Source organism: Ictalurus furcatus, chromosome 26, assembly GCF_023375685.1.
Source record: "Ictalurus furcatus strain D&B chromosome 26, Billie_1.0, whole genome shotgun sequence".
Classification (NCBI taxonomy): Eukaryota; Metazoa; Chordata; class Actinopteri; order Siluriformes; family Ictaluridae; genus Ictalurus; species Ictalurus furcatus.
Window position 1 is genome coordinate 1893756 of NC_071280.1, and position 27842 is coordinate 1921597.

Consider the following 27842-nt stretch of genomic DNA (forward strand, 5'->3'; position numbering starts at 1 on the left):
TGTGTGTGTGTGTGTGTGTGTGTCACTGGGATGACCTTGCGCCTTTGTTATTTTGTTGGGGGTGAAATGGCCCGTGACCGGGACGGCCTGATGCCAGGAAGAGCCTGACGTCTGAGAGCGGTGAAGTCAGATGGCTCTCGTTTCAGTTGGTTAGAAAGGCCAGAGTGCACCATAGCGACAGATGAGCGAACAGCGGGAGCCCGGGCGTAAATATCGCAGTCACACACACACACACACGCACACACACACACACGCACACACACACACACTGCTCTTTCCGGTGCTTTATTTATTCATTTGTTTATTTAAGAAGGTTGCAGGATGGCGATAGCGTATCTCGACTCACAAGAAAACTGCAGCGAATTAAAAAGCTTTAAGCGAGCACGAAGCGTATAACGGCGCCATGTACACTGTTCATAAACGTCTCGGTGTTTACGGCGGCTTTTCTTCACGATGATGAGGTCGATAACTTAAAAACGTTTCATTTCAACAATGCCGTGTTGTTGTTGTTGTTGTTATTTGTCCCCGTCCCCGCCCCAGCCCCCGCCCCATGCTAGTCCTGGACGAAAAGATCTCAGGTTCGTACAAAAATCTAAGAAGCATAAATAAACAGTTCAGGATGTGTGCAAGAACGTTTACAAGAACAAATCCGACGTTTCATGTGTGTGTGTGTGTGTGTGTGTCCTCCCCGCCCTCCTCGATCGAGTATTAAAATTGTCTTTGATCCTCGACTGCGCTTGTGCAAAAGTTTCTTAACTGTGCCCGTAAACAGGAAGAGTCTTACAGCTCGAAGAAAAGCCCAGTAGAAAGGGTTGCGTGAACAGGGTAGACGTTCCGCCAGACAGGATCCTGTTCGTGAACAATCGTCCGCTTGTGTACGTACTACTGCAGCTATGCAATGAAAATACATTCCACGTGAGTCCATGATGTGGCGTACAGCTCAGGAGAAAACACTCTCGGCTCAGTCGGCGTGTTCGCCGCGTCTAAAGTCCGAATCGGGTTTAGAAGGTTCTCCGCTCTGTATCCGGAACATTCTGATTCGTCACGTAAAAAAAAAAAAACCCTAAAAACCGAATTGTTCAGGAATATGCTCCACTCGTACCCGAGTCGAGTTCTGCCGTCTGTACCTCCTTTTCTATGTTATATCTGTTTGTCAGGTTTCCTCTCTGGTAGCGTACGTCCTCCGGGGTCTGAGGTCCTAAACGTGCCTTTTCATGTGGAGCGCCAGGTGGTCGGACCGCGAGAAGCACCTGCGAGAGAAACGGAAAGAACGTGGATATCAAAAAGAAATAAATAAAAGGACCCTAACCCTATGTAGCGCTCCCTACCGAATGAGTTTTTTTCTTCTTCTTCGTTTCTTTAAATTTACTGTAAGATAATTCTATTTATTTATTTATTTGAGAGATCAGGAACGACAGATGGTGCTGCTGGGCGTCCTACCAGCTGGTCTAGGAGGTCCTACAGGTTCTGTGCTGTATTTAAGGCTCGGTTTAGGCAGGGAGACCCTGTGGACACTCTTCTGACTGACACACACACACACACACACACACACACACTTACAATCTTATTATAATGGTAATCGGAGTCTCTCCTGACAGCAGTGGATTCCCGAAGGTGTCCAGAAAGGACAAGTGAGTGTAAAAGGCGTGAAGGACTTATTTACATCAAAGAGCGCTATATTGGAGGATTAATATCGTAGTTAATATCAGAGGGTTAATATCGGAGGATTAATATCGGAGTTAATATTGGAGGATTAATATCGTAGTTAATATCAGAGGGTTAATATTGGAGGATTAATATCGGAATTAATATCAGAAGGTTAATATCGGAGTTAATATCAGAGGGTTAATATTGGAGGATTAATATCGGAATTAATATCAGAAGGTTAATATCGGAGTTAATATCAGAGGGTTAATATCGGAGCGTTAATACTGGAGGGTTAATATCGGAGGGTTAATATCGGAGTTAATATCAGAGGGTTAATACCGGAGAGTTAATGTCAGGGGTTAATATCGAAGAGTTAATGTCGGGGGTTAATGTCGGAGAGTTAATGTCAGAGTTAATATCGGAGAGTTAATGTCGTTAATATCGAAGAGTTAATGTCGGGGGTTAATATCGGAGAGTTAATGTCAGAGTTAATGTCGGGGGTTAATATCGGAGAGTTAATGTCGGAGCATTAATGTCGGGGGTTAATATCGGAGAGTTAATGTCAGAGTTAATATCGGAGAGTTAATGTCAGAGTTAATATCGGAGAGTTAATGTCAGAGTTAATATCGGAGAGTTAATGTCAGAGTTAATGTCGGGGGTTAATATCGGAGAGTTAATGTCAGAGTTAATATCGGAGAGTTAATGTCGGAGTTAATATCGGAGAGTTAATGTCAGAGTTAATATCGGAGAGTTAATGTCAGAGTTAATGTCGGGGTTAATGTCGGAGAGTTAATGTCAGAGTTAATGTCGGGGTTAATGTCGGAGAGTTAATGTCAGAGTTAATGTCGGAGCATTAATGTCGGGGGTTAATATCGGAGAGTTAATGTCAGAGTTAATGTTGGAGCATTAATGTCGGGGGTTAATATCGGAGAGTTAATGTCAGAGTTAATGTCGGGGTTAATGTCGGAGAGTTAATGTCAGAGTTAATGTTGGAGCATTAATGTCGGGGGTTAATATCGGAGAGTTAATGTCAGAGTTAATATCGGAGAGTTAATGTCAGAGTTAATGTCGGGGTTAATGTCGGAGAGTTAATGTCAGAGTTAATGTTGGAGCATTAATGTCGGGGGTTAATATCGGAGAGTTAATGTCGGGGGTTAATATTAGAGAGTTAATGTCGGAGAGTTAATGTCAGAGAGTTAATGTCGGGGGTTAATATTGGAGAGTTAATATCGGAGAGTTAATGTCGGGGGTTAATATTAGAGAGTTAATGTCGGAGAGTTAATGTCAGAGAGTTAATGTTGGGGTTAATATCGGCGAGTTAATGTCGGCGAGTTAATGTCGGAGAGTTAATGTCAGAGTTAATGTCGGGGGTTAATGTCGGAGAGTTAATGTCGGGGTTAATATCGGACAGTTAATGTCGGAGGTTAATATCGGAGAGTTAATGTCAGACTTAATGTCGGGGGTTAATGTCAGGGGTTAATGTCGGAGAGTTAATGTCGGAGAGTTAATGTCGGAGAGTTAATGTCGGGGGTTAATGTCGGAGAGTTAATGTCAGAGTTAATGTCGGGGGTTAATATCGGAGAGTTAATGTCGGGGTTAATATCGGACAGTTAATGTCGGAGGTTAATATCGGAGAGTTAATGTCAGAGTTAATATCGGAGAGTTAATGTCAGAGTTAATGTCGGGGGTTAATGTCGGAGAGTTAATGTCAGAGTTAATGTTGGAGCATTAATGTCGGGGGTTAATATCGGAGAGTTAATGTCGGGGGTTAATATCGGAGAGTTAATGTCAGAGTTAATATCGGAGAGTTAATGTCAGAGAGTTAAAATTGGAGAGTTAATGTCGGGGGTTAATATTGGAGAGTTAATATCGGAGAGTTAATGTCAGAGTTAATGTCGGGGGTTAATGTCGGAGAGTTAATGTCGGGGGTTAATATCGGAGAGTTAATGTCGGGGTTAATATTGGAGAGTTAATGTTGGAGAGTTAATGTTGGAGAGTTAATGTCAGAGAGTTAATGTTGGGGGTTAATGTCGGAGAGTTAATGTCGGGGGTTAATATCGGAGAGTTAATGTCGGGGTTAATATTGGAGAGTTAATGTTGGAGAGTTAATGTCGGAGAGTTAATGTCGGGGGTTAATGTCGGAGAGTTAATGTCGGAGAGTTAATGTCGGAGAGTTAATGTCAGAGTTAATGTCGGAGAGTTAATGTCGGAGAGTTAATGTCAGAGTTAATGTCGGGGGTTAATGTCGGAGAGTTAATGTCAGAGTTAATGTCGGGGGTTAATGTCGGAGAGTTAATGTCAGAGTTAATGTCGGGGGTTAATATCGGAGAGTTAATGTCGGGGTTAATATCGGACAGTTAATGTCGGAGGTTAATATCGGAGAGTTAATGTCGGGGGTTAATGTCGGAGAGTTAATGTCAGAGTTAATATCGGAGAGTTAATGTCAGAGTTAATATCGGAGAGTTAATGTCAGAGAGTTAATATCGGAGAGTTAATGTCAGAGAGTTAAAATTGGAGAGTTAACGTCGGGGGTTAATATTAGAGAGTTAATGTCGGAGCGTTAATGTCAGAGAGTTAATGTCGGGGGTTAATATCGGAGAGTTAATGTCGGGGTTAATATTGGAGAGTTAATGTCGGAGAGTTAATGTCAGAGAGTTAATGTCGGGGGTTAATATTGGAGAGTTAATATCGGAGAGTTAATGTCAGAGTTAATGTCGGGGGTTAATGTCGGAGAGTTAATGTCGGAGAGTTAATGTCAGAGTTAATGTCGGAGAGTTAATGTCGGAGAGTTAATGTCGGGGGTTAATGTCGGAGAGTTAATGTCAGAGTTAATGTCGGGGGTTAATATCGGAGAGTTAATATCGGGGTTAATATCGGACAGTTAATGTCGGAGGTTAATATCGGAGAGTTAATATCGGGGTTAATATCGGACAGTTAATGTCGGGGGTTAATATCGGAGAGTTAATATCGGGGTTAATATCGGACAGTTAATGTCGGAGGTTAATATCGGAGAGTTAATGTCAGAGTTAATGTCGGGGGTTAATGTCGGAGAGTTAATGTCAGAGTTAATGTTGGAGCATTAATGTCGGGGGTTAATATCGGGGAGTTAATGTCAGAGTTAATATCGGAGAGTTAATGTCAGAGTTAATATCGGAGAGTTAATGTCAGAGAGTTAATATCGGAGAGTTAATGTCAGAGAGTTAATATCAGAGAGTTAATGTCGGGGGTTAATATTGGAGAGTTAATGTCGGAGAGTTAATGTCAGAGAGTTAATGTCGGGGGTTAATATTGGAGAGTTAATATCGGAGAGTTAATGTCAGAGTTAATGTCGGGGGTTAATGTCGGAGAGTTAATGTCGGAGAGTTAATGTCGGAGAGTTAATGTCAGAGTTAATGTCGGAGAGTTAATGTCGGAGAGTTAATGTCGGAGAGTTAATGTCGGAGAGTTAATGTCGGAGAGTTAATGTCGGAGAGTTAATGTCGGGGGTTAATGTCAGAGTTAATGTCGGGGGTTAATATCGGAGAGTTAATATCGGGGTTAATATCGGACAGTTAATGTCGGAGGTTAATATCGGAGAGTTAATGTCAGAGTTAATGTTGGAGCATTAATGTCGGGGTTAATATCGGAGAGTTAATGTCAGAGTTAATATCGGAGAGTTAATGTCAGAGTTAATATCGGAGAGTTAATGTCAGAGAGTTAAAATTGGAGAGTTAACGTCGGGGGTTAATATTAGAGAGTTAATGTCGGAGCGTTAATGTCAGAGAGTTAATGTCGGGGGTTAATATCGGAGAGTTAATGTCGGGGTTAATATTGGAGAGTTAATGTCGGAGAGTTAATGTCAGAGTTAATGTCGGGGGTTAATGTTGGAGAGTTAATGTCAGAGTTAATGTCGGGGGTTAACGTCGGAGAGTTAATGTCAGAGTTAATGTCGGGGTTAATATCGGAGAGTTAATGTCGGGGTTAATATTGGAGAGTTAATGTCGGAGAGTTAATGTCAGAGTTAATGTCGGGGGTTAACGTCGGAGAGTTAATGTCAGAGTTAATGTCGGGGTTAATATCGGACAGTTAATGTCGGAGGTTAATATCGGAGAGTTAATGTCGGGGTTAATATCGGAGAGTTAATGTCGGGGTTAATATCGGACAGTTAATGTCGGAGGTTAATATCGGAGAGTTAATGTCGGGGTTAATATCGGAGAGTTAATGTCGGGGTTAATATCGGAGAGTTAATGTCGGGGTTAATATCAGAGAGTTAATGTCGGGGTTAATATCAGAGAGTTAATGTCAGAGTTAATATCGGAGAGTTAATGTCAGAGTTAATGTCGGGGGTTAATATCGGAGAGTTAATGTCGGGGTTAATATAGGAGAGTTAATGTCAGAGTTAATGTCGGAGCATTAATGTCGGGGGTTAATATCGGAGAGTTAATGTCAGAGTTAATGTCGGGGGTTAATGTCGGAGAGTTAATGTCAGAGTTAATATCGGAGAGTTAATGTCAGAGAGTTAATATTGGAGAGTTAATGTCAGAGTTAATATCGGAGAGTTAATGTCAGAGTTAAAATTGGAGAGTTAATGTCGGGGGTTAATATTAGAGAGTTAATGTCGGAGAGTTAATGTCGGGGGTTAATATCGGAGAGTTAATGTCGGGGTTAATATTGGAGTTAATGTCGGAGAGTTAATGTCAGAGTTAATGTCAGAGTTAATGTCGGGGGTTAATATTGGAGAGTTAATGTCGGAGAGTTAATGTCAGAGTTAATGTCAGAGTTAATGTCGGGGGTTAATATTGGAGAGTTAATGTCGGAGAGTTAATGTCAGAGTTAATGTCAGAGTTAATGTCGGGGGTTAATATCGGAGAGTTAATGTCGGAGAGTTAATGTCAGAGTTAATGTCGGGGGTTAATGTCGGAGAGTTAATGTCGGGGTTAATATCGGACAGTTAATGTCGGAGGTTAATATCGGAGAGTTAATGTCGGGGGTTAATATCGGAGAGTTAATGTCGGGGTTAATATCGGAGAGTTAATGTCGGGGGTTAATATCGGAGAGTTAATGTCGGGGGTTAATATCGGAGAGTTAATATCGGAGAGTTTGATGTCCAACTTCAATCCAACTGTCAATCATTCCACATTTATATGTCTGTTGACTCATTTGTCATATCGTTAAAAAAAATCGCCATAACTCTACGATACGTATCATAACATATCGTAACGTTACACCGCTAACTTGCTGTCTGTCTGCCTCTCTCGCATGTTTCAATCTGTCTGCGTCTCTCGCTTTAAAAAAAATCTGTCTCTCTGCCGCTCTCACAATTTTCCAATTGTCTGTCTGCCCCTCTCTCGAATTTCAATCTGTCTGTCTGCCTCTCTCCCAATTTTCAAACTGTCTGCCTCTCTCGAATTTCAAACTGTCTGTCTGCTTCTCTCTCGAATTTCAATCTGTCTGTCTGCCTCTCTCTTGATTTTCAAACTGTCTGTCTGCCTTTCTCTCCCAATTTTCAAACTATCTGACTGCCTCTCTCCCAATTTTCAAACTGTCTGCCTTTCTCGAATTTCAAACTGTCTGTCTGCCTCTCTCTTGATTTTCAAACTGCCTGTCTGCCTCTCACAATTTTCAAACCGTCTGTCTGCCTTTCTCTCACAATTTTCAATGTCTGTCTCCTTCTCTCTTGATTTTCAATCTGTCCTTCTGTCTCTCTCTCTGTCCCTTTCTCTCTCTTTACCTTCCTAGCCTGTCTGTGCCTTTCTCTGTCTGCCTCTCTCTCTTTTCCTTTTTCCCCCCACAGTCTGTCTCCATCTCTTTTCCTTTTATCCCCACAGTCTGTCTGTGTCCCTCACTGTTGGTCTTTCTGTCTCTCTCACTCCGTCTGTCTCTCTTTGCCTTCTCCCTCCCCCACAGTCTGCCTGTCTCTCTCTCTCTTGGTCTCTGTCTCTCAGTCTGTCTCTCTGGATAGTGTCTGAGACCTACCCTTTCCTCACAGCCCAGATAGTCTACACTACATTTCTACAGACGCAGAATTCCTGGGCTGTTAGAGCGATTAGATCCCGGTGCACGTTCCCGTTCCACGCCTGGCACGCGACTGAGCGTTCGGTGTCCTGCCCGTCACCGCACCTTTGTTCTGCGTCTCTCGTCAAACCGTGATGATGAAACGTCCGCGAAAGCCTCACCTGTCGCAGTGCGCGCACTTGAAGGGCTTGGCGCCCGTGTGTTTGCGGTAGTGTCTCGTCAGTTCGTCGCTGCGTGCGAAACGCCACTCGCAGCCTTCCCATGAGCACTTGTAGGGTTTCTCACCTAGAGAGAGAGACACACACACACACACACAGACCTCAAGGGATTGCTGCAACAATCGAAATCAGTGTTCATCAGCCTGCATCAAAACAAGCAGAGTTTATAAAAATACACGATGGGGAGAGAGAGAGAGAGCGAGGGAGGGAGCGAGAGAGAGTTATTCATGTGTTAGTTTGTTTATCTGTATAGTAAACCGGGGAACGGAGTCTGAATCAAATTGAGTGAATGGATCAAATCGAGTCGAGTGATGGGGTCTGAATCTAATCGAATTCAGTGTTCATCTGCGTCAAAACAAGCAGAGTTTATAAAAATACACGATGGGGAGAGGGCGAGAGAGAGAGAGAGAGAGAGAGAGAGAGAGAGAGAGTGTTATTCATGTGTTAGCTTGTTTATCTGTATAGTAAACCGGGGGATGGAGGAGCTTATTTGGACGCTATCATTAACGTGGTAATGATGCTTAATGGGGAGGAACTTCATATTTACTGTCAGCCGGCTGCCTCCGTGTGAGCTGTGAGCTACAGCCACAAATCTTCCCAACAAGCCTTTAAAAAAAATAAAAAAGCGTCCGCGAGTACAAATCAAAGCTAAATTGCGTGCGTATCAATTCGGTCCTCTGGGATTAAGAGCGGTGCGGTAAACCAGAGGGGGAATAAAAACGCCCCACAGCGTTTCATCCTTCTTCCTGGAGAGCCGAACGGCCCCGGTGCTATCGTTCGGCGTTTTATTCCGCTGCACCTGGTTTACGGAGTAAATAAGATGAAGGACTAATGAGGACGGGGGGCGGGGGCGGGGGCGGGGGGGGGGGGGGTAAAAAAATAACCCAGAGGAACTAATATAACGAGCCACGAGTCAGATTCATGGATCGGTTCCGCTTGAAACCAAAACCCTGAGAAACTCGTATCGATAAAGGAATTCACGCTTACTGGATGAGGAACACACACTCACACACACACACACACACACATGATCAATGAGGATCAAAGCTGCTTTTACTGCTTTTGCTACTAACTTTTGTGTTTACGTAATTCTGAGAGAAAAGCGATGGACTAATTACTGTTGTTGATTTGCGGAGCTGTTTGTGGCATCTCGATGGAGTTTACAGGTAGTAGGAATGTATCACACACACACACACACACACACACACACACACACACACACACACAGACCTGTGCCCGCAACGCGGAGCAATTATAAGTCACGGTGGCACGGATGCTGGAGACGGTCACCTAGCAACCAGGCGCGAGCACAATCTGGAACTAGCCAATTACGGCCTGTGCTGCCGAGGGAGGATGCAGTCGCCTGGCAACCGGAGCCCTACACGCTCTGTGTGTGTGTGTGTGTGTGTGTGTGTGTGTGTGTGTGTGTGTGTGTGTGTTAGTGGTGTAAGGTGACGCTGATGCCAGGAATGAGCGGCTGTTCAGCCAAGATGTGCAGGTTGCTTAGAAACCACTCCTACTCCACACTCGCAGAAACAAACACAAACACACACACATTCCTTTCCTCTCCTCACTTTATCTTTGTGTATCTCTCTCTCTCTCTCTAAAGTCTCTCTCTCTCTAAAGTCTCTCTCTCTAAAGTCTCTCTCTCTCTCTCTAAAGTCTCTCTCTCTCTCTCTAAAGTCTCTCTCTCTCTAAAGTCTCTCTCTCTCTCTCTCTAAAGTCTCTCTCTCTCTCTCTAAAGTCTCTCTCTCTCTAAAGTCTCTCTCTCTCTCTCTCTAAAGTCTCTCTCTCTCTCTCTAAAGTCTCTCTCTCTCTAAAGTCTCTCCCTCTCTCTCTCTCTCTCTAAAGTCTCTCTCTCTCTCTCTCTCTCTCTAAAGTCTCTCTCTCTCTAAAGTCTCTCTCTCTCTAAAGTCTCTCCCTCTCTCTCTCTCTCTCTAAAGTCTCTCTCTCTCTCTCTCTCTCTAAAGTCTCTCTCTCTCTAAAGTCTCTCTCTCTCTAAAGTCTCTCTCTCTCTCTCTCTAAAGTCTCTCTCTCTCTCTCTAAAGTCTCTCTCTCTCTAAAGTCTCTCCCTCTCTCTCTCTCTCTCTAAAGTCTCTCTCTCTCTCTCTCTCTCTCTAAAGTCTCTCTCTCTCTAAAGTCTCTCTCTCTCTAAAGTCTCTCTCTCTAAAGTCTCTCTCTCTCTCTAAAGTCTCTCTCTCTCTAAAGTCTCTCTCTCTCTCTCTCTAAAGTCTCTCTCTCTCTCTCTAAAGTCTCTCTCTCTCTAAAGTCTCTCTCTCTCTCTCTAAAGTCTCTCTCTCTCTCTCTAAAGTCTCTCTCTCTCTAAAGTCTCTCCCTCTCTCTCTCTCTCTCTAAAGTCTCTCTCTCTAAAGTCTCTCTCTCTCTCTCTCTAAAGTCTCTCTCTCTCTAAAGTCTCTCTCTCTAAAGTCTCTCTCTCTCTCTAAAGTCTCTCTCTCTCTCTCTCTCTAAAGTCTCTCTCTCTCTAAAGTCTCTCTCTCTCTCTCTCTAAAGTCTCTCTCTCTCTAAAGTCTCTCCCTCTCTCTAACATTTCTCTCTCTCTAAAGTCTTTCTCTCACTATCTCTAAAAACTCACTCTCTCTCAAGTCTCTCTCTCTCTCTAAGGTCTCTCTCTCGCTCTCTCTAAAGACTCTCTCTCTCTCTCAAGTCTCGCTCTCTCTCTCGCTCTCTCTGAAGTCTCTCTCTCGCTCTCTCTGAAGTCTCTCTCTCGCTCTCTCTGAAGTCTCTCTCTCGCTCTCTCTGAAGTCTCTCTCGCTCTCTCTAAAACTCTCTCTCGCTCTCCCTAAAGACTCTCTCTCAAGTCTCTCTCTCAAGTCTCTCTCTCTCTCTCGCTCTCTCTAAAGACTCTCTCACGCTCTCTCTAAAGACTCTCACTGTCTCTCTCTCTCTCAAGTCTCTCTCTCACGCTCTAAAGACTCTCACTCTCTCTCTCTCGCTCTCTAAAGTCTCTCTCTCTCTAAAGTCTCTCTCTCTCTCTAAAGTCTCTCTCTCTCTCTCTAAAGTCTCTCCCTCTCTCTCTAAAGTCTCTCTCTCTCTCTAGTCTCTCTCTCTCTCTCTCTAAAGTCTCTCTCTCTAAAGTCTCTCTCTCTCTCTAAAGTCTCTCTCTCTCTCTCTCTAAAGTCTCTCCCTCTCTCTCTCTCTAAAGTCTCTCTCTCTCTAAAGTCTCTCTCTCTCTCTAAAGTCTCTCTCTCTCTCTCTAAAGTCTCTCTCTAACGTCTCTCTCTCACTCTCAAGTCTCTCTCTTTCTCGCTCTCTCTAAAGACTCTCTCTCAAGTCTCTCTCTCTCTCGCTCTCTCTAAAGACTCTCTCTCAAGTCTCTCTCTCTCTCTCTCGCTCTCTCTAAAGACTCTCTCGCGCTCTCTCTAAAGACTCTCACTGTCTCTCTCTCTCACGCTCTAAAGACTCCTCACTCTCTCTCTCTCGCTCTCTAAAGTCTCTCTCTCACGCTCTAAAGACTCCTCACTCTCTCTCACGCTCTCTCTCGCTCTCTCTAAAGTCTCTCTCACTCTCTAAAGACTCTCACTGTCTCTCTCTCTCTCTCTCTAAAGTCTCTCTCTCGTGCTCTAAAGTCTCTCTCCCTCTCTCTTGGTTACTCGTGTAAGGACAGACAGTGATGATGGATTTATTTAGATATACAGCGTGTATACACGATCCTGAGCTGAAAAAGAAACAAAAACTAAACTATTAAACCTCAACACAGCAACTGCAACACTACATCTGTCTCACTCAGTGTCCGTCTCTCTCTCAATTTCCAACCTGTCTGTCTGTCTCTCTCTTAATTTCCAACCTGTCTGTCTGTCTCTCTCTCAATTTCCAACCTGTCTGTCTGTCTCTCTCTCAATTTCCAACCTGTCTGTCTGTCTCTCAACTTCCAACCTGTCTGTCTCTCGCTCTCTCAATTTCCAACCAGTCTGCCTGTCTCTCTCAATTTCCATCCCATCTGTCTCACTCTCTCAACTTCCAACCTGTCTGTCTCTCTCTCTCTATATATATGTATATATTTCTATCTGCATCTCTCTTTCACACACTGCTCTGTCAATCCCTCATCACTCTCTCTTCATGTCTGTGCCTGTCCCCCACAGTATGTCTGTCTGTCTGTCTCTATCTCTCTCTCTTAAAGGAATTGTTAATGAGGAAAACATCTGGAGGGAAATTTCAGTAAATGAGCAGTGACGTCCTCTAGGTCCAACACGTGTGACGAGCTGTGGTCTGACACACACACACACACACACACACACACACACACACACACACACACACAGACAAACTGGCACATCTCTGTTACTTCCTGGATGGATTGAAGGTGTTGAGAGTTACGGCTTGTTCCCGAAAGCTCGTGATGGAATGCTGAGGCAGCGTTGAGGAAACGCCGTGATGACGCAGGAGCTGCGGGGTTTATTATGAGCTTCTGTAGGTGCTGTGTGCAGTAACGTGAGATTTCCTTGACTATCTGTGCTGTGTACACTTGCTGTGTATGTTCCTACCTGTGTGTGTCCTCTGGTGTGCCTTGAGGTGTGAGCTCTTGGTGTACACCTTCCTGCAGCCGTCGAACTGGCAGCGGTGCACTCTCTTCTTGCTGTCGGCCGAGTCTCTGCCCCCCGCGGTGCCGCTCGCCTGTTCGCCGTCGCTGGGTCCGGGCGAGAGCGGCCGCGCCATGGCCAGTTTCAGCATCAGAGTCCCGTTGGCCGTGGTGCACAGAGTGTGGGTGGTCTTGAGAGAATGGTGCTCCAGTTCCGGGGACGAGGGCGGGGTCAGCGACGTGAGCGCGTTCAGCCGGGCTACGTCGACGCCCGTGCCGAGCTCGGAAGGCTCCGGGGTGGACGGCGAGGTCAGCGGTTCCCCGTCGAGGCGCAGTGGGGACGATGTCACGCTGAAGAGTGACGTCTTGAGCGGTTCGTCCTCTCCGTGCCCGTCCATGAAGTCTGGACAGAGCAAGCGGTCCAGTTCGTCTTCGAAGAGCTCCGATAGACGCTTGGGCTCCGTTTGAAGGTAGCGCTCCAGCTCTAGACATGTCTGAGGAAACGGAATCAGGGGTCAACAGTGAGGGACAGGAACGCTCATGTATGGATCATTTAACGTGATCCATAGATGACATTTAACATGATGCTTATACGTAACCCCGCATATGATGGCACACACTTTTTTATTTTTCCTCCCTGTCCACTAACAAATGCGTTAAAAAAAAAAAAAAAAGCTTTAGGTTAACACACACTACAGTCTTTCACGGTTTCCCCTCGACATAAAATAACGCAGCAGGAAAAAAAAGATGAAGAATCAGTCTTTCCACAATCTCAACTCAGTCCCAGTAGTGCTGCATGATGGCAATGACGAATGGTGTCCACTTCCCTGACCCACTCACTGATGGAGTCTCTCCCTCTCTCTCTCCCTCTCTCTCTCCCTCTCTCTCTCGCTCCCCCTCTCTCTCTCTCTCTCTCTCTGGCATGTTATTTGCCTCAGCAGGTCTTCAGAGATAGATGGTTAGACCGTGATTGATTACACAGCGGCGACCGGAGCTCTCTGGAGCTGAAAAAACACAACTGACCTGAATTACCTGCTGAGGGATGGAGAAGGAGAGAAATAGAAAGAGAGAGAGAGAGAGAGAGAGAGAGGGCGTGCAAGAGAACGAAGAAGGATGCCGAGCGCCAAGGAGAGTTCGATAAGGGTTACAGAGGGACGGAGAAAGGGAGACTGAAAGAAAGACGAACTCGCGTTCAAAAACAAAAAAAAAATCGCGTTCCGATATTTCTTTACGGTGAACGAGTGACTCATCTTAAAAATGAAACAAAGACAAAAAAGCAGTTCCTAGGTATTGTCACAGTCTCCCACGTTGCGTCGCTGTTCCCATGGTGCACTTGCGTTTGATTCTGTTCTAGTCCTTTCTCTGCCCTGTCCCGTTTGGGTTTTGTTACCCGATTGTGTACACCTGTTCCGTGTTAGTGAGTATCGACGAATAGTCCAAACGGTTATTTTTTGGGGTTTTTATTACAATCTTGCTCGTGTATCGTTAAATCCACGCCTCTGCGCCTTCTGGATTTGACCCTAGTCAAATAGTGCGATGGTACTTACTTTGCAAATAAACTATCTGGGGGATCGGATGCGACGTCCGAGCCGAAACGTCCCTGTCCGTCACGTTTTTTTTTCCGAAGTGTTAAACCTTGAGTGGTTTCGAGCGCGGTACGTCTTTCCACCGTAGTCGTGGTCGCAGTCGGGAGCCACGTCTTGCGTCCGAAAGCGTTTACGAATCTAGACACGTTTCCGAGGACGTCCGACGTTCGCGCTCCAAACCACCGCAGGATGAGTACGGCAGCCATCTTGTGTAGTGAAGTATAATGTAGCGGAGTATAATCCCTGTATTACACCTGCCTGCGTGTGTTTACGCTACCGCGTTTACGCGATTCCTCGTCGCAATTTACCGCCAAACGTTTCACAAATTAGGAAAATGCTGAAGCTTAGGTCGCTGTTTATTCCAGTTATTAAAACAACGCCGTCAAAGTCGTGTTTGTCGTTACTGTAACACTAAATTGCATTTCCGCTCGTTTGTCTACTTTTATTTCCCCTAGCTGTGCCTCCATCACTGATTTGGATATATTGGACCTTCTGTTTAGCCGCGCCGCTGGTGCTAATGGATCGAAATGTGACGTGCGTGTTCGGGATCTTGCCCGGCGATAAAAGAACTTATTTATTTATTTATTTATTTATTTATTTCACGTCGCCGCTCGGTCCGAATAAACAGGCGCATAAACATGATACATCCATAACTATTAAACTTCGTGCTCGAGGAACATCCCGCTGTTAAAATATCGTTAACGATGACGGCCTTAAAGCGAGAGTGCTTGAAGGAACACGTGGTAGGCTGAACGTCTCTCGCTTTTCTACCTCTCTCTCTCTCGCTCTGGTCGTTTGACTTTGCTTCGAATAATAACCGACGCAGATGAAGGAGTGAAGGCAGAAAGGACTCTGGTGGTCAGGAAGCGTGTTGCTGAGAGGCGGAGCGTGGCACCTCCAGATGGAGGGGTAGATAGAGCTCGGGATAGACAAAGGGGCAGACGGTGGTTCTGGATGAGCCACCAGGAACGACGGCCAATTGGCTGCTCTTTTTCTTTCTTATCTCTCTTTTCCGTCACTGTTCACCCAGAGGTCCTGACATTCTGAGGATATTGTTACTGAAAATGCCAGCGGAATCGAATTTGTCTCTAATATATGGATGCAACCCCCCGCCCCCCCCACCCCCCCGCTATTAGCCTTCCCCAACCCCAAACCCAAATATAATGACTGCTTCATCTTCGACTGTCTAGACTACTGTAGGTGCGTATCAGGGTATATCTCCATTATTATTCGTTTCTCCTTCCAGGAAGAACAGTTCCGTCTAACGTGGACGGGATGATGGACGGACGGACGGACGGACGGTACTCGTTCACGGAATGGTTTCCCCTCAGCCGTTTTCTTGACGCGCTCGATACGATAGATGTTGGATCAACAATTGGAGCTAGGCATGCTGGCTGGAGACTGATGGACGGGGCGGCTCATTCGTCCAGTCCAGCAATAGCTCATCGATCTGTAATGTTAAACTTAGGCCAAGAGGTGGACACACACACACACACACACACACACACACTGATAAACGAACCTCTGCCAGCATGTTAAGGAGCAGGCTTATTGCCAGCTGGCTGACAGTTGATCAATGAGAGGCAAAGATCAATAAATTTGGGGGGGGGGGTGGTTTTTACACACACTCGTATACACACAGTCGAATATAAAATATAGACGCTCACTGGCAGGTTAACGTTCGCAGCTACCATCAGAACGGAGGAAAAACTCGCCGGACTTCACACCCCGTTTGCGGTTCTTCGACAAAACGTTGTGTAGAAGCACGCAGTTGTCCAGAATGTCTCTCGGAATGTCCATAAAGCCAGCTCCACGAAGACATGGCCGGTCAAAGGTCGCAGTAGAAGAACTCCGACCTTGTTGTAGTGGTTGACGTTCGATTTTGGGACCCTGAGGTTAGCGCTAACGGAGACGACGTTCATGTTAATGTGCGAACAGCATCCTTAGTGACCGCCTCATCAGGATCATGGTACATGGACGTGGACCTGAACGTAAACGTTTCGGGTTTAGACGCGGCGTCGGACCGCCGGTCTGCCCTGTTATACGCACACGGGGTTTCACCGGACGCAGCCTGATGCCCGCTGACACGTCTACGCAACCGTGAAAACGAAAAAAGCAGCGAAGCCGGCACTCGTGAAATGCATCCTGAGCAGGCTTAACAAAGCCGGAGGGGCGCGCAGAATGAAACAACAGACTCGGCTTAATATCGGGAAACTTCTCATCTCCCTCGTTGACGCCGGATGGTAATAAATTTCTGATGGGCGTGCTTATCTCCGGCTGTTGCTACCTCCGCACGCCGTCTCCTCGGCTTGTCTGGAATGGCTAATGGCTTGTTTCAAAGGGCGCGACGCGTGCTTTGAGACTGATAAGCGAGCGCTGGCGATGTAGCGCCTGCCTGTGACATAACACCAATTAAGGAATCACACACACGCACGCTCACTGTGGTACGTTTTTATGAGCAGATAAACCTCTCCGAGCCTTTTATTATTATTATTATTATATATATATTTTCTGCCGCTCTCGTATTTTAATGCGCTACGCTTGGGTTTAGTGCCGAGAGGGGGACGGCTGGGTAATTAGCAATAAAATCGAGCGCTCTGATGGCGGCGGATCAATCGGCGCAGGACCGTTTGATGGGCGCTTTTATCGTGCGCGTGTCGGGAAGGGGTGTGAAAAGGTTCGTTATTTCGTTTCAGGACACGAGCTCGAGGAAATCCACGAGGCGCCGAACGTCCTCGACGCGGACCAGTTGCGTGACGGATAATGAGGGATCTCCGGAACGTGTCATGTTTGATAATTTCGGGTTATGAGAATGAGAACCGTCGAGGGGCTGGTTACATGGTGAGGTGGGCTGGAGCTGAGTGTTGTGGTGAAACGGCTTGGTTTCGGTCACGCCGAGAGGAACGCTGGGCGTTTCAGTACCGCTGGGTTTTTTTTTTTTAGATCTAATCGCGAACACCAAAGAGCGAGGGCGTCGTTACTTATTCGCCATCTTCCGGAGATGTTCAACGTGAGAAATCCAGATGTTGGCGTGGCGAGCGCCCGGCTCAAGAGTCCCAGACGCCGTCGAAACCCACCTCGGCTAGTTAGCGATGAGTAGAGTGGAGAATACTGACGTGCTAGACGAAATGCCCTGAAGGCTTTTCTGGTCATGTTGGTGTGATTTAGCATGGTGTGATTTTTGGAGCCCCGCCAGCCTCTTGCTCTCGCAGCGTGATGCTCTGGCTTCATTTCCCTCGATAAGAGAGAGGACCACGGGTGTGAGAATAAAGCCGTTTTCGCGCCCTCTTTAGCCAGATTTGTGGCTTTGTTCTGTCCGGATGCATGTGCCCGGGGTTTTCATGCAAAGTAAAATGTACCTCGACGTACCCGATATCTGCGGGGAGCGTCGAGAAACCCCTGGTGCCCCTGGTGGCGCGAATCGGAGTCCAAACTCCGTGACCGAATAAGAATAAGAGCGGGATCATTACGCGCATCGGGAAATCGATTATAAAGTGGCGCGCCAAAAATACGACCTCCCGGCCTAGCCGTGCGCGCTCTCTCTCTCTCTCTCTCTCTCTCTCTCAGAGAATTTGATACGGAAATCGATCAGGATTTGAGGTTTTCGCTCAGGTAGAACGTGGCGCGGGAACATATGGAAATACAGCTGGGTTTGCATACGACGCACACGCAGCGCAGAAGTGCTGACCTAAGGCATCTCCTACACAGCAGTTCACCATCACACACACACACACACACACACACACACACACACACACGGTTATCCTTGCTCTGTCTGCTGAGCCTGAAAATCGAATAGTCTTAAAGCAAGTGTGAGCTCATGTATGATATATACAATAACTAAAATCGACACGTTGAATTTAATTCGCAGGATTTTAATGACGGCACGCCGCAACCGATGACATCATCATCTCTCTGAAAAGCTGACGAAAAAGCCTGCTTTCAGAAACGAGCCTATAACCACCGAAGGGATAAGATCGCTTTAAGATTCTGAAGCTCGTGGCCAGAAACGTGAAGGATTTTTATTTTGTTTAAAGACCTGACAACGTGTCGAGGCTCGTGTCTGTCCGGCCCTCTGAAAACGACGGACTGTAATGTCGGTGATCGGGCGCTTGGAGAGGACGTGTTTCCTGGGATGTTGAAAGATCCCGAGAGTCGACTTAAAGAGTCAATGACCGGCGAAGCGGTTTCGTTTTCGTCCGATTTGGCTCCGTCAGCAAGAGTCAAAACAGTCACTAGCGCTTCATGCGACGTGTTTCCGTTCCATTCAAATCTCTTTCAAGTACGATTTTATTCGTACCGCGCTTTTAACGACGGACGTTGTCTCAAAGCAGCGTTACAGAAATATAAACACACACAGGATGGAGATTTTCAGTGTGCGGATTTATCCCTGTTGAGCGAGCCGGTGGTGACGGTGGTGAGGGAAATGAGGAAGAACCCTTGAGAGGAACCGGACTCGGAAGGGAACCCGTCGTCATCTGGGGAACGACGGAGAGTGTGAAAGTGAAAGTGAAAGTTCATTATGGTTTTAATGTGAAATCTGTTTTGTTTCGCACTAAAAGGAGACCCGAGTGTAGAACTGCATGTGGTAATCGCAGTCCCGAGGCCATCGCAGCGACCACAGCGAGAACGTCCACGTGGAACTGAGGTCCAGAACCATTTCCGTGGTACTTCAAGCGGTGTCGTCCTCAGCGATCTCCAGACTGCACGGCTTGGAGTCGTCCTCGGTGGCAGGATGTAGCGTCCAGCTGATGAGCGCTCCATCCAGAGGCTTCGTTTTGCTCAGCTGCCACTGGGTTTTATCGAAGATTTCACAAAGGAAATATGAATGTGATTTGTTTTTCCTTCTCGGTCTTGCCGGTCCAGACCGCACCACGCGCTCATTTCGCTCAACGGTTCTAATTGGCGAGCTATTGGGTTACGGAGTGACTCTTTTTTCGCGCGCCTAATTGGACCGTGCGGTTCTTCGCATACTTTGCGCTCTCTCTCTCTCACACACACACACACACTTTATTCAAGTCCGTGTGGAAAAGATTGCGCTCGTTATGTTAAAGGCTTGATAAAGAGCCGAGAAGCTCGGCTGGAACACGGTCGGAAAATATGGCCAAAATGCCGCCATTTTGAGAATCGCAACGCAAACGTTTATAGTGATGCGCAGATCTGATCTTAACCCCACTTTTAGACTTACACAATAGAGACTTTTTGTGCCGGAGCTTCTCTTTCGTTCACACACACTCAGGATAGCGCGCGCGCACACACACAGCCGGAGAGTGTAGTGAGAAGGAAAAAAAAAAAAAGATCTCCGTCTAGACTCTAATTATAGTCTTGTGTTAATTAAGGATATTCCACCACGCCACCGTTCCTCGCTCCGTCTCCGTGATGACTATATCGCACTAGCTGACTGCACCGACGTGACGAGAGCGGCCGATTCGTTCCTTTGTCGCTTTCGATTATGGCCGCTTGCCAGGTGTAATCAAATCAACGCGCTGATTTTTTTATCAACCTCTCCGACATCGTTTGTCGCTCCGTTACATGGAGTGTTATGTCAGGATCTGTCATGACGAAGGATGTGCTCGTTAAACGGCGTTAATATCCGCCGTCGGGTCTGTGGGGGAAAAAAAAAACGCTCGGCGGTAGGACGCCACACGCCGAGTTCCGTTCACGCGTCCGAGTTAAATCCGCTGACGCGCACGGTAAGACAGAGACCCGAACGGTCCGATCTGAGCGCTGCGAAGTTATCCCAGGACCCGACGACAAGACGTTAGAGATAATTTCCTCCGTCGCTACGTTTCGTTTTCTGGCTGTTCCGAGGGCCTGAGGAAAACAAAAAAAATGCATGCTCTGCACTTTTCCCTCTGTTTTCCTGTCTTCGCTCATCAGCGCTCAGCTTCAGGCCGGCTACGTCGGCTCGACTGGTTTATTCCGAGAGCAGGAGTGTGGGATTTCATCGAGTGACGGGAAGTCAAACTGTTATCCCTCGTATTTTCTTATCTGATGCATGTCTAATTCTCTTCTTGGCTTTGAAGGACAAAGCATTTGTATGCAAACCGACGTCTTCCCTTTTTCGCTCGCATGCGGAACAAATGAGACGTGGCCTCAAAATCCACCCCCCTCCCCACCGGACCCCCTGTGATTCAGGTTTCGGTTTCATACTTTGAACCTGACACCATGCTTATACTTTTATCTGAAAATGATGAAGAAGAAGAAGAAGAAGACGTAAGTTCTTGATCCTGTCCTTTGGGGGAATAAATGTGAACCTTCTGAATACGTGAAGTGCTGTGCGAGCTCGGAGCTAATCGGCAGCGACGCTGGGGAAATCGTTAGCGTATCGCCGACAAGATCTATTGAATACCGTAACGCCCGAGCAGACGTCGATATCCGATTGAAACTCGAAAGAGGTCTAAATGAGGTCTGGAGTCGAAGAGGAAAGGTGCACAACTTGATAACATTTAAGGTGTCTATGTTTTCAGAAGAAGCTAATAATAATTCTGATAATCAAATGTTTCCACAGTAAAAAAAAAAAAAAAAAAAAAAAAAAAAAAAGCTCCATGTTGGATGTGCGAGTGGTGTTTTTTACTAACGCAGATCTTCTTTCGGGCCTGAAACCTCTCCGGTGCTCACGTGTCTCCTCAGCACGTTCCTGCAGCCACAGCAAGATTTCAGAGATCTAAAAATAACAGGACGCTCTGAAATGGATGCAGAGAGAGAACAAAAGATGCTTTGACTTCCCTTTGGAGCCAAAAATAGACACAAAAAAAAAACCCAAAACGCCCAACCTCGACCTGGAATAGTCTCTGCAGTGTCCCAGGAGCTCTGTGTTTACAACCATTAGTTAAAACACTGTCCCGATATCACCTTCTTATCGTTTTATCCACGGAGGCGTAGATATGTAAGCGCTTTCCGCCGACTGATCCCGTGAGCCTGTGTGGGCGGAGCTAATTTCTGGGCCGGAAATGAAGGCACAATTTCTAGGCCAGTGGCAAACGTAGTGTTCGGAATTGAAAGAGCTAATATTGTGGGAAATTATTTTATACGTTAAGGTTCATTTAATGCTGAAGGCGTTAATTAAACCCTGTGGGTAATCCGTGGGGGTGGGGGGGTGTGTGTAAATCACCAACTGACTGAAAACCTTTATTAACCCCTCAGACTCATTATTCGTCAAACAATAATTACACATTCATTTATATTACACAATAAAATACACCAGCTTGTTGTGATGTAACAGTCTGTTATTGTGTTTAAAAGTGTTAAAAAGTGTATGAGTGTTAGTGTGTATAAGAGTGTTAAAGAGTGATAGAGAGTATTAGAGAGTGTGAGAGTGTTAGAGGATGTGAGAGTGTTATAGTGTTATAGTGTTACAGTGTTAGAGAGTTTTAGAGAGTGTTATAGTGTTAGAGATTATTAGAGAGTGTGAGAGTGTTATAGTGTTAGAGAGTGTGAGAGAGTTTTAGAGAGTGTTATAGTGTTAGAGAGTGTGAGACTGTTAGAGAGTGTGAGAGAGTATTAGAGTTTTAGAGAGTGTGAGACTGTTAGAGAGTGTGAGAGTGTTATAGTGTTAGAGAGTGTTAGTGTTTGAGAGTGTTAGAGAGTGTGAGAGTGTTAGAGAGTGTGAGAGTGTTAGAGTGTGAGAGAGTGTTATAGTGTTAGAGAGTGTGAGAGTGTTAGAGAGTGTATAAGAGTGTTAGAGGATGTATAAGAGTGTTAGAGAGAGTATAAGTGTTTGAGAGTGTATGAGTGTTAGAGAGTGTTATAGTGTTAGAGAGTGTATAAGAGTGTTAGAGCGTGTTAGAGCGTGTTAGAGAGTGTGAGAGTGTTAGGGATTGTTATAGTGTTAGAGAGTGTATAAGAGTGTTAGAGCGTGTTAGAGCGTGTTAGAGAGTGTGAGAGTGTTAGGGATTGTATAAGAGTGTTAGAAATTGTTAGTGTGTTAGAGAGTGTTAGAGAATGTTAGAGTGCATTACAGAGTATTATAATGTTAGAGCGTGTTACAGAGTGTTAGTGTATAAGAGTGTTAGAGAGTGTTAGAGAGTGTTAGAGAGTGTATAAGAGTGTTAGAGAGTGTATAAGCATGTTAGAGAGTGTTAGAGAGTGTATAAGCGTGTTAGAGAGTGTATAAGCGTAGTAGAGCATGTTAGCGAGTGTATAAGAGTGTTAGAGCATGTTGGAGAGTGTTAGAGAGTGTATATGAGTGTTAGAGAGTGTATAAGTGTGTTAGAGCATGTTAGAGAGTGTTAGAGCATGTTAGAGAATGTACAAGAGTGTTAAAGAGTATGAGAGTGTTAGAGAGTGTATAATGGTGTATAAGGGTGTATAAGAGTGTTAGAGAGTGTGTAAGAGTGTATAAGCGTGTTGGAGCGTGTATAAGAGTGTATAATAGTGTATAAGGGGTGTATAAGGGGTGTATATGAGTGTTAGAGAGTGTTAGAGAGTGTATAAGAGTGTTAGAGAGTATGAGAGTGTTAGAGTGTATAATGGTGTATAAGGGTGTATAAGAGTGTTAGAGAGTGTGTAAGAGTGTTAGAGTATGAGAGTGTTAGAGAGTGTATAAGGGTGTTAGAGCATGTTAGTGTTAGAGAGTGTATAATGGTGTATAAGGGTGTATAAGAGTGTTAGAGAGTGTGTAAGAGTGTTAGAGTATGAGAGTGTTAGAGAGTGTATAAGGGTGTATAAGGGTGTATAAGAGTGTTAGAGAGTATGTAATGGTGTATAATGGTGTATAAGGGTGTATAAGAGTGTTAGAGAGTATGTAATGGTGTATAATGGTGTATAAGGGTGTATAAGAGTGTTAGAGAGTGTGTAAGAGTGTTAGAGTATGAGAGTGTTAGAGAGTGTATAATGGTGTATAAGGGTGTATAAGAGTGTTAGAGAGTGTGTAAGAGTGTTAGAGTATGAGAGTGTTAGAGAGTGTATAATGGTGTATAAGGGTGTATAAGAGTGTTAGAGAGTGTGTAAGAGTGTTAGAGTATGAGAGTGTTAGAGAGTGTATAATGGTGTATAAGGGTGTATAAGAGTGTTAGAGAGTGTATAAGGGTGTTAGAGCATGTTAGTGTTAGAGAGTGTATAATGGTGTATAAGGGTGTATAAGAGTGTTAGAGAGTGTGTAAGAGTGTTAGAGTATGAGAGTGTTAGAGAGTGTATAAGGGTGTATAAGGGTGTTAGAGCATGTTAGTGTTAGAGAGTGTGTAAGAGTATTAGAGCGTGTGTAAGAGTATTAGAGCGTGTGTAAGAGTATTAGAGCGTGTTAAAGCGTGTTAGAGAGTGTTAGTGTTAGAGAGCTGATAAAAAGTGTTAGAGAGTGTGTTTCAATGTGTTACAGTGTGTTACAGTGAGTGTGTGTTACAGTGAGTTAGTGTTTGTTAGTGAGTGTTACAGTTTGTGACTGTGTGTTACAGTGAGTTAGTGTTTGTTAGTGTGTGTTACAGTTCGTGAGTGTTACAGTTTGTGAGTGTGTGTTAGTGTGTGTTACAGTCCATGAGTGTGTGTTACAGTGCGTGAGTGTGTGTCACAGTGCGTGAGTGTGTGTTACAGTTCGTGAATGTGTGTTACAGTGCGTGAGTGTGTGTTACAGTGAGTTAGTGTTTGTTAGTGTGTGTTAGTTTGTGAGTGTGTGTTACAGTGAGTTAGTGTGTGTCACATTGAGTTAGTGTGTTACAGTGAGTTAGTGTGTGTCACATTGAGTTAGTGTGTTACAGTGTGTTAGTGTGTGTCACAGTGAGTTAGTGTGTCACAGTGCGTGAGTGTGTGTCACAGTGCGTGAGTGTGTGTTACAGTGCGTGTGTGTCACAGTGAGTTAGTGTGTGTTAGTGTGTTAGTGTGTGTTACAATGTGTTAGTGTGTGTCACAGTGAGTTAGCGTGTGTTAGTGTGTGTTACAGTGTGTTAGTGTGTGTCACAGTGTGTTAGTGTGTGTTACAGTGCATGAGTGTGTGTCACATTGAGTTAGTGTGTGTCACAGTGTGTTAGTGTGTGTTATAGTGAGTGAGTGAGTGTTACAGTGTGTTAGTGTGTGTTACAGTGTGTTAGTGTGTGTTACAGTGCGTGAGTGTGTGTTAGTGTGTGTTACAGTGTGTTAGTGTGTGTTACAGTGCGTGAGTGTGTGTTACAGTGCGTGAGTGTGTGTTAGTGTGTTAGTGTGTGTTACAGTGTGTTAGTGTGTGTTACAGTGTGTTAGTGTGTGTTACAGTGAGTGAGTGTGTGTTACAGTGTGTTAGTGTGTGTTACAGTGAGTGAGTGTGTGTTACAGTGTGTTAGTGTGTGTTACAGTGTGTTAGTGTGTGTTACAGTGAGTGAGTGTGTGTTAGTGTGTTAGTGTGTGTTACAGTGAGTGAGTGTGTGTTACAGTGAGTTAATGTGTGTTATAGTGAGTGAGTGAGTGTTACAGTGAGTTAGTGTGTGTTTGAGTGAGTGAGTGTTAGTGTGTTAGTGTGTGTTACAGTGAGTGAGTGAGTGTTACAGTGTGTTAGTGTGTGTTACAGTGAGTGAGTGAGTGTTAGTGTTAGTTACAGTGAGTGAGTGAGTGTTAGTGTGTGTTACAGTGAGTGAGTGAGTGTTAGTGTGTGTTACAGTGAGTGAGTGAGTGTTACAGTGTTAGTGTGTGTTACAGTGAGTGAGTGAGTGTTAGTGTGTGTTACAGTGAGTGAGTGAGTGTTACAGTGTTAGTGTGTGTTACAGTGAGTGAGTGAGTGTTAGTGTGTGTTACAGTGAGTGAGTGAGTGTTACAGTGTTAGTGTGTGTTACAGTGTGTTAGTGTATGTTACAGTGTGTTAGTGTGTGTTACAGTGACTGAGTGTTAGTGTGTTAGTGTGTGTTACAGTGCGTTAGTGTATGTTACAGTGTGTTAGTGTGTGTTACAGTGAGTGAGTGAGTGTTACAGTGTGTTAGTGTGTGTTACAGTGAGTGAGTGAGTGTTACAGTGTGTTAGTGTGTGTTACAGTGAGTGAGTGAGTGTTAGTGTGTTAGTGTGTGTTACAGTGAGTGAGTGAGTGTTACAGTGTGTTAGTGTGTGTTACAGTGAGTGAGTGAGTGTTAGTGAGTGTTACAGTGTGTTAGTGTGTGTTACAGTGTGTTAGTGAGTGTTACAGTGTGTTAGTGTGTGTTACAGTGTGTTAGTGTGTGTTACAGTGAGTGAGTGTTAGTGTGTTAGTGTGTGTTACAGTGTGTTAGTGTGTGTTACAGTGAGTGAGTGTTAGTGAGTGTTACAGTGTGTTAGTGTGTGTTACAGTGTGTTAGTGTGTGTTACAGTGAGTGAGTGTTAGTGTGTTAGTGTGTGTTACAGTGAGTGAGTGAGTGTTACAGTGTGTTAGTGTGTGTTACAGTGAGTGAGTGAGTGTTAGTGTGTTAGTGTGTGTTACAGTGAGTGAGTGTTAGTGTGTTAGTGTGTGTTACAGTGTGTTAGTGTGTGTTACAGTGAGTGAGTGTTAGTGTGTTAGTGTGTGTTACAGTGAGTGAGTGAGTTACAGTGTGTTAGTGTGTGTTACAGTGAGTGAGTGAGTGTTAGTGTGTTAGTGTGTGTTACAGTGAGTGAGTGAGTGTTACAGTGTGTTAGTGTGTGTTACAGTGAGTGAGTGAGTGTTACAGTGTGTTAGTGTGTGTTACAGTGAGTGAGTGAGTGTTAGTGTGTTAGTGTGTGTTACAGTGAGTGAGTGAGTGTTAGTGTGTTAGTGTGTGTTACAGTGAGTGAGTGAGTGTTAGTGAGTGTTACAGTGTGTTAGTGTGTGTTACAGTGTGTTAGTGAGTGTTACAGTGTGTTAGTGTGTGTTACAGTGTGTTAGTGTGTTAGTGTGTGTTACAGTGTGTTAGTGTGTGTTACAGTGAGTGAGTGTTAGTGAGTGTTACAGTGTGTTAGTGTGTGTTACAGTGTGTTAGTGTGTGTTACAGTGAGTGAGTGTTAGTGTGTTAGTGTGTGTTACAGTGTGTTAGTGTGTGTTACAGTGAGTGAGTGTTAGTGTGTTAGTGTGTGTTACAGTGAGTGAGTGAGTGTTACAGTGTGTTAGTGTGTGTTACAGTGTGTTAGTGTGTGTTACAGTGAGTGAGTGTTAGTGTGTTAGTGTGTGTTACAGTGAGTGAGTGAGTTACAGTGTGTTAGTGTGTGTTACAGTGAGTGAGTGAGTGTTAGTGTGTTAGTGTGTGTTACAGTGTGTTAGTGTGTGTTACAGTGAGTGAGTGAGTGTTAGTGTGTGTTACAGTGTGTTAGTGTGTGTTACAGTGAGTGAGTGAGTGTTACAGTGAGTGAGTGTTAGTGTGTGTTACAGTGAGTGAGTGAGTGTTACAGTGTGTTAGTGTGTGTTACAGTGTGTTAGTGTGTGCTACAGTGTGTGTTAGAGCTGTTTCTGTAACCTGCTCCATTAGTCCCCTTCACACCCGCTTAAATTTCGAGTAGCGAGCGTGCGTGTGTGTGTGCACGTGCGTGCGTGCGCGCGCGCCCGACTGTCAGCATCTCTGTACAAGTTGCCGATGCTGAATGAAGGAGTGGGAGGAGAAATAAAGTGTACGATGAAGAGGAAAAAGCAAGAAAGAAACGACGAGAAGTTCCTACCTGCTGCCAGTTTTCCTCCAGAGACGGCATGGCGGAGAAATAGCCGGTGTCGTGGACGAGCTGGAGCTCCTGGAAGATGCTGTAGTTGGCCAGGACGTCCATGATGATGATGATGATGATGAAGAAGAAGATGATGCTCCTGATGCTAACGCGAGACGCCAGAAATCCAAGGAAGAAATTTCCTCACGGTCCCGCGTGAACATTCAGCATCACTTTTCTTCTCTATCCTGAAAAAAACCACCAAAAACCTAAAATGGGATGCCGATTTATTTATTTATTTATTTACAAATAAAAGGAATAACTCGTTCAAATAAACGGAGAAAAGACGTGAAAGTTGACCGAGCAGAGAGAACAGGACAGAGAAGAAAACACGCGCGCGCTCTGGTGTTGAGGGGAAAGGAATCGCGCGCCGGGCGCCTCGCGCGGACCGACTGAACGAGCAGAAAGGAGGCGCGCGCGCACCTGCCACTCAGCTCTCAGTGCGTGACCAAATAAGGTAAAAATGGGGGCTGGAACCGTATCGCCGGAGGCGGGGCCACAGCTCTGATGACAGGCGGTGCCAAAGCATATAGTGCCAGCGGATTGGACAATGTGCTGTCAATCATGTCCCTGAGCGGCGAGCTATATTAAAGCGGTATATAAAAGAAAAAAAAGAAAGAAAAAAAACCCGACAGCGCGAGTTCATTGAGTTCAGACTTGTGCGCGTGTCTGCACTGTAAAACATACCGACATGCTGATTTCCAGATTCATGATGATTTTGACTATTGTTAGATTTTATTTGTTTAATAAAATACATTTTAAATTCTTCACTAATTACACGAATCTATAACTAGGCTACACAAGTATTCCTGTGTAGTAGCGAGAGTGTGTATGAGAATGCATGTTAGTGTGTCAGTGTTAGTGTGTATTAGAGAGAGAGAGAGAGTGTGTGTATTATAGAGTGTGTATTAGAGCAAAGTATTAGTGTGTATCAAAGAGTAGGCTAATTGTGTGTGTGTGTGTTAAATGGACTAGAGAGTGTGTTAGTGTGTATTAGAGTGTGTGTGTGTGTATTATAGAGTGTGCATTAGAGCAAGGTATTAGTGTGCATCAAAGAGTAGGCTAATTGTGTGTGTGTGTGTGTGTGTGTGTGTGTTAGAATGGACTAGAGAGTGTGTTAGTGTGTATTAGAGAGAGAGAGTGTGTGTGTGTGTGTTATAGAGTGTGCATTAGAGCAAGGTATTAGTGTGCATCAAAGAGTAGGCTAATTGTGTGTGTGTGTGTGTGTGTGTGTGTTAGAATGGATTAGAGAGTGTGTATTAGACAGATTGTGTGTTAGTACTCGTC

At 45.0% G+C, this 27842-nt stretch overlaps 1 protein-coding gene across 1 annotated transcript; it reads right to left on the reverse strand.

Moving 5' to 3' along the window:
- On the reverse strand, positions 1-27353 carry klf7a (Kruppel-like factor 7a). The gene is made up of 4 exons (XM_053616033.1): positions 26517-27353; positions 12362-12890; positions 7803-7926; positions 1-1250 (listed from the first exon to the last, which is right to left on the reverse strand). The coding sequence occupies exons 1-4, from the start codon at positions 26616-26618 to the stop codon at positions 1199-1201; spliced, it is 807 nt and encodes a 268-aa protein (XP_053472008.1). The 5' UTR covers positions 26619-27353; the 3' UTR covers positions 1-1198.
- Between the last annotated feature and the right edge of the window lie 489 nt (positions 27354-27842).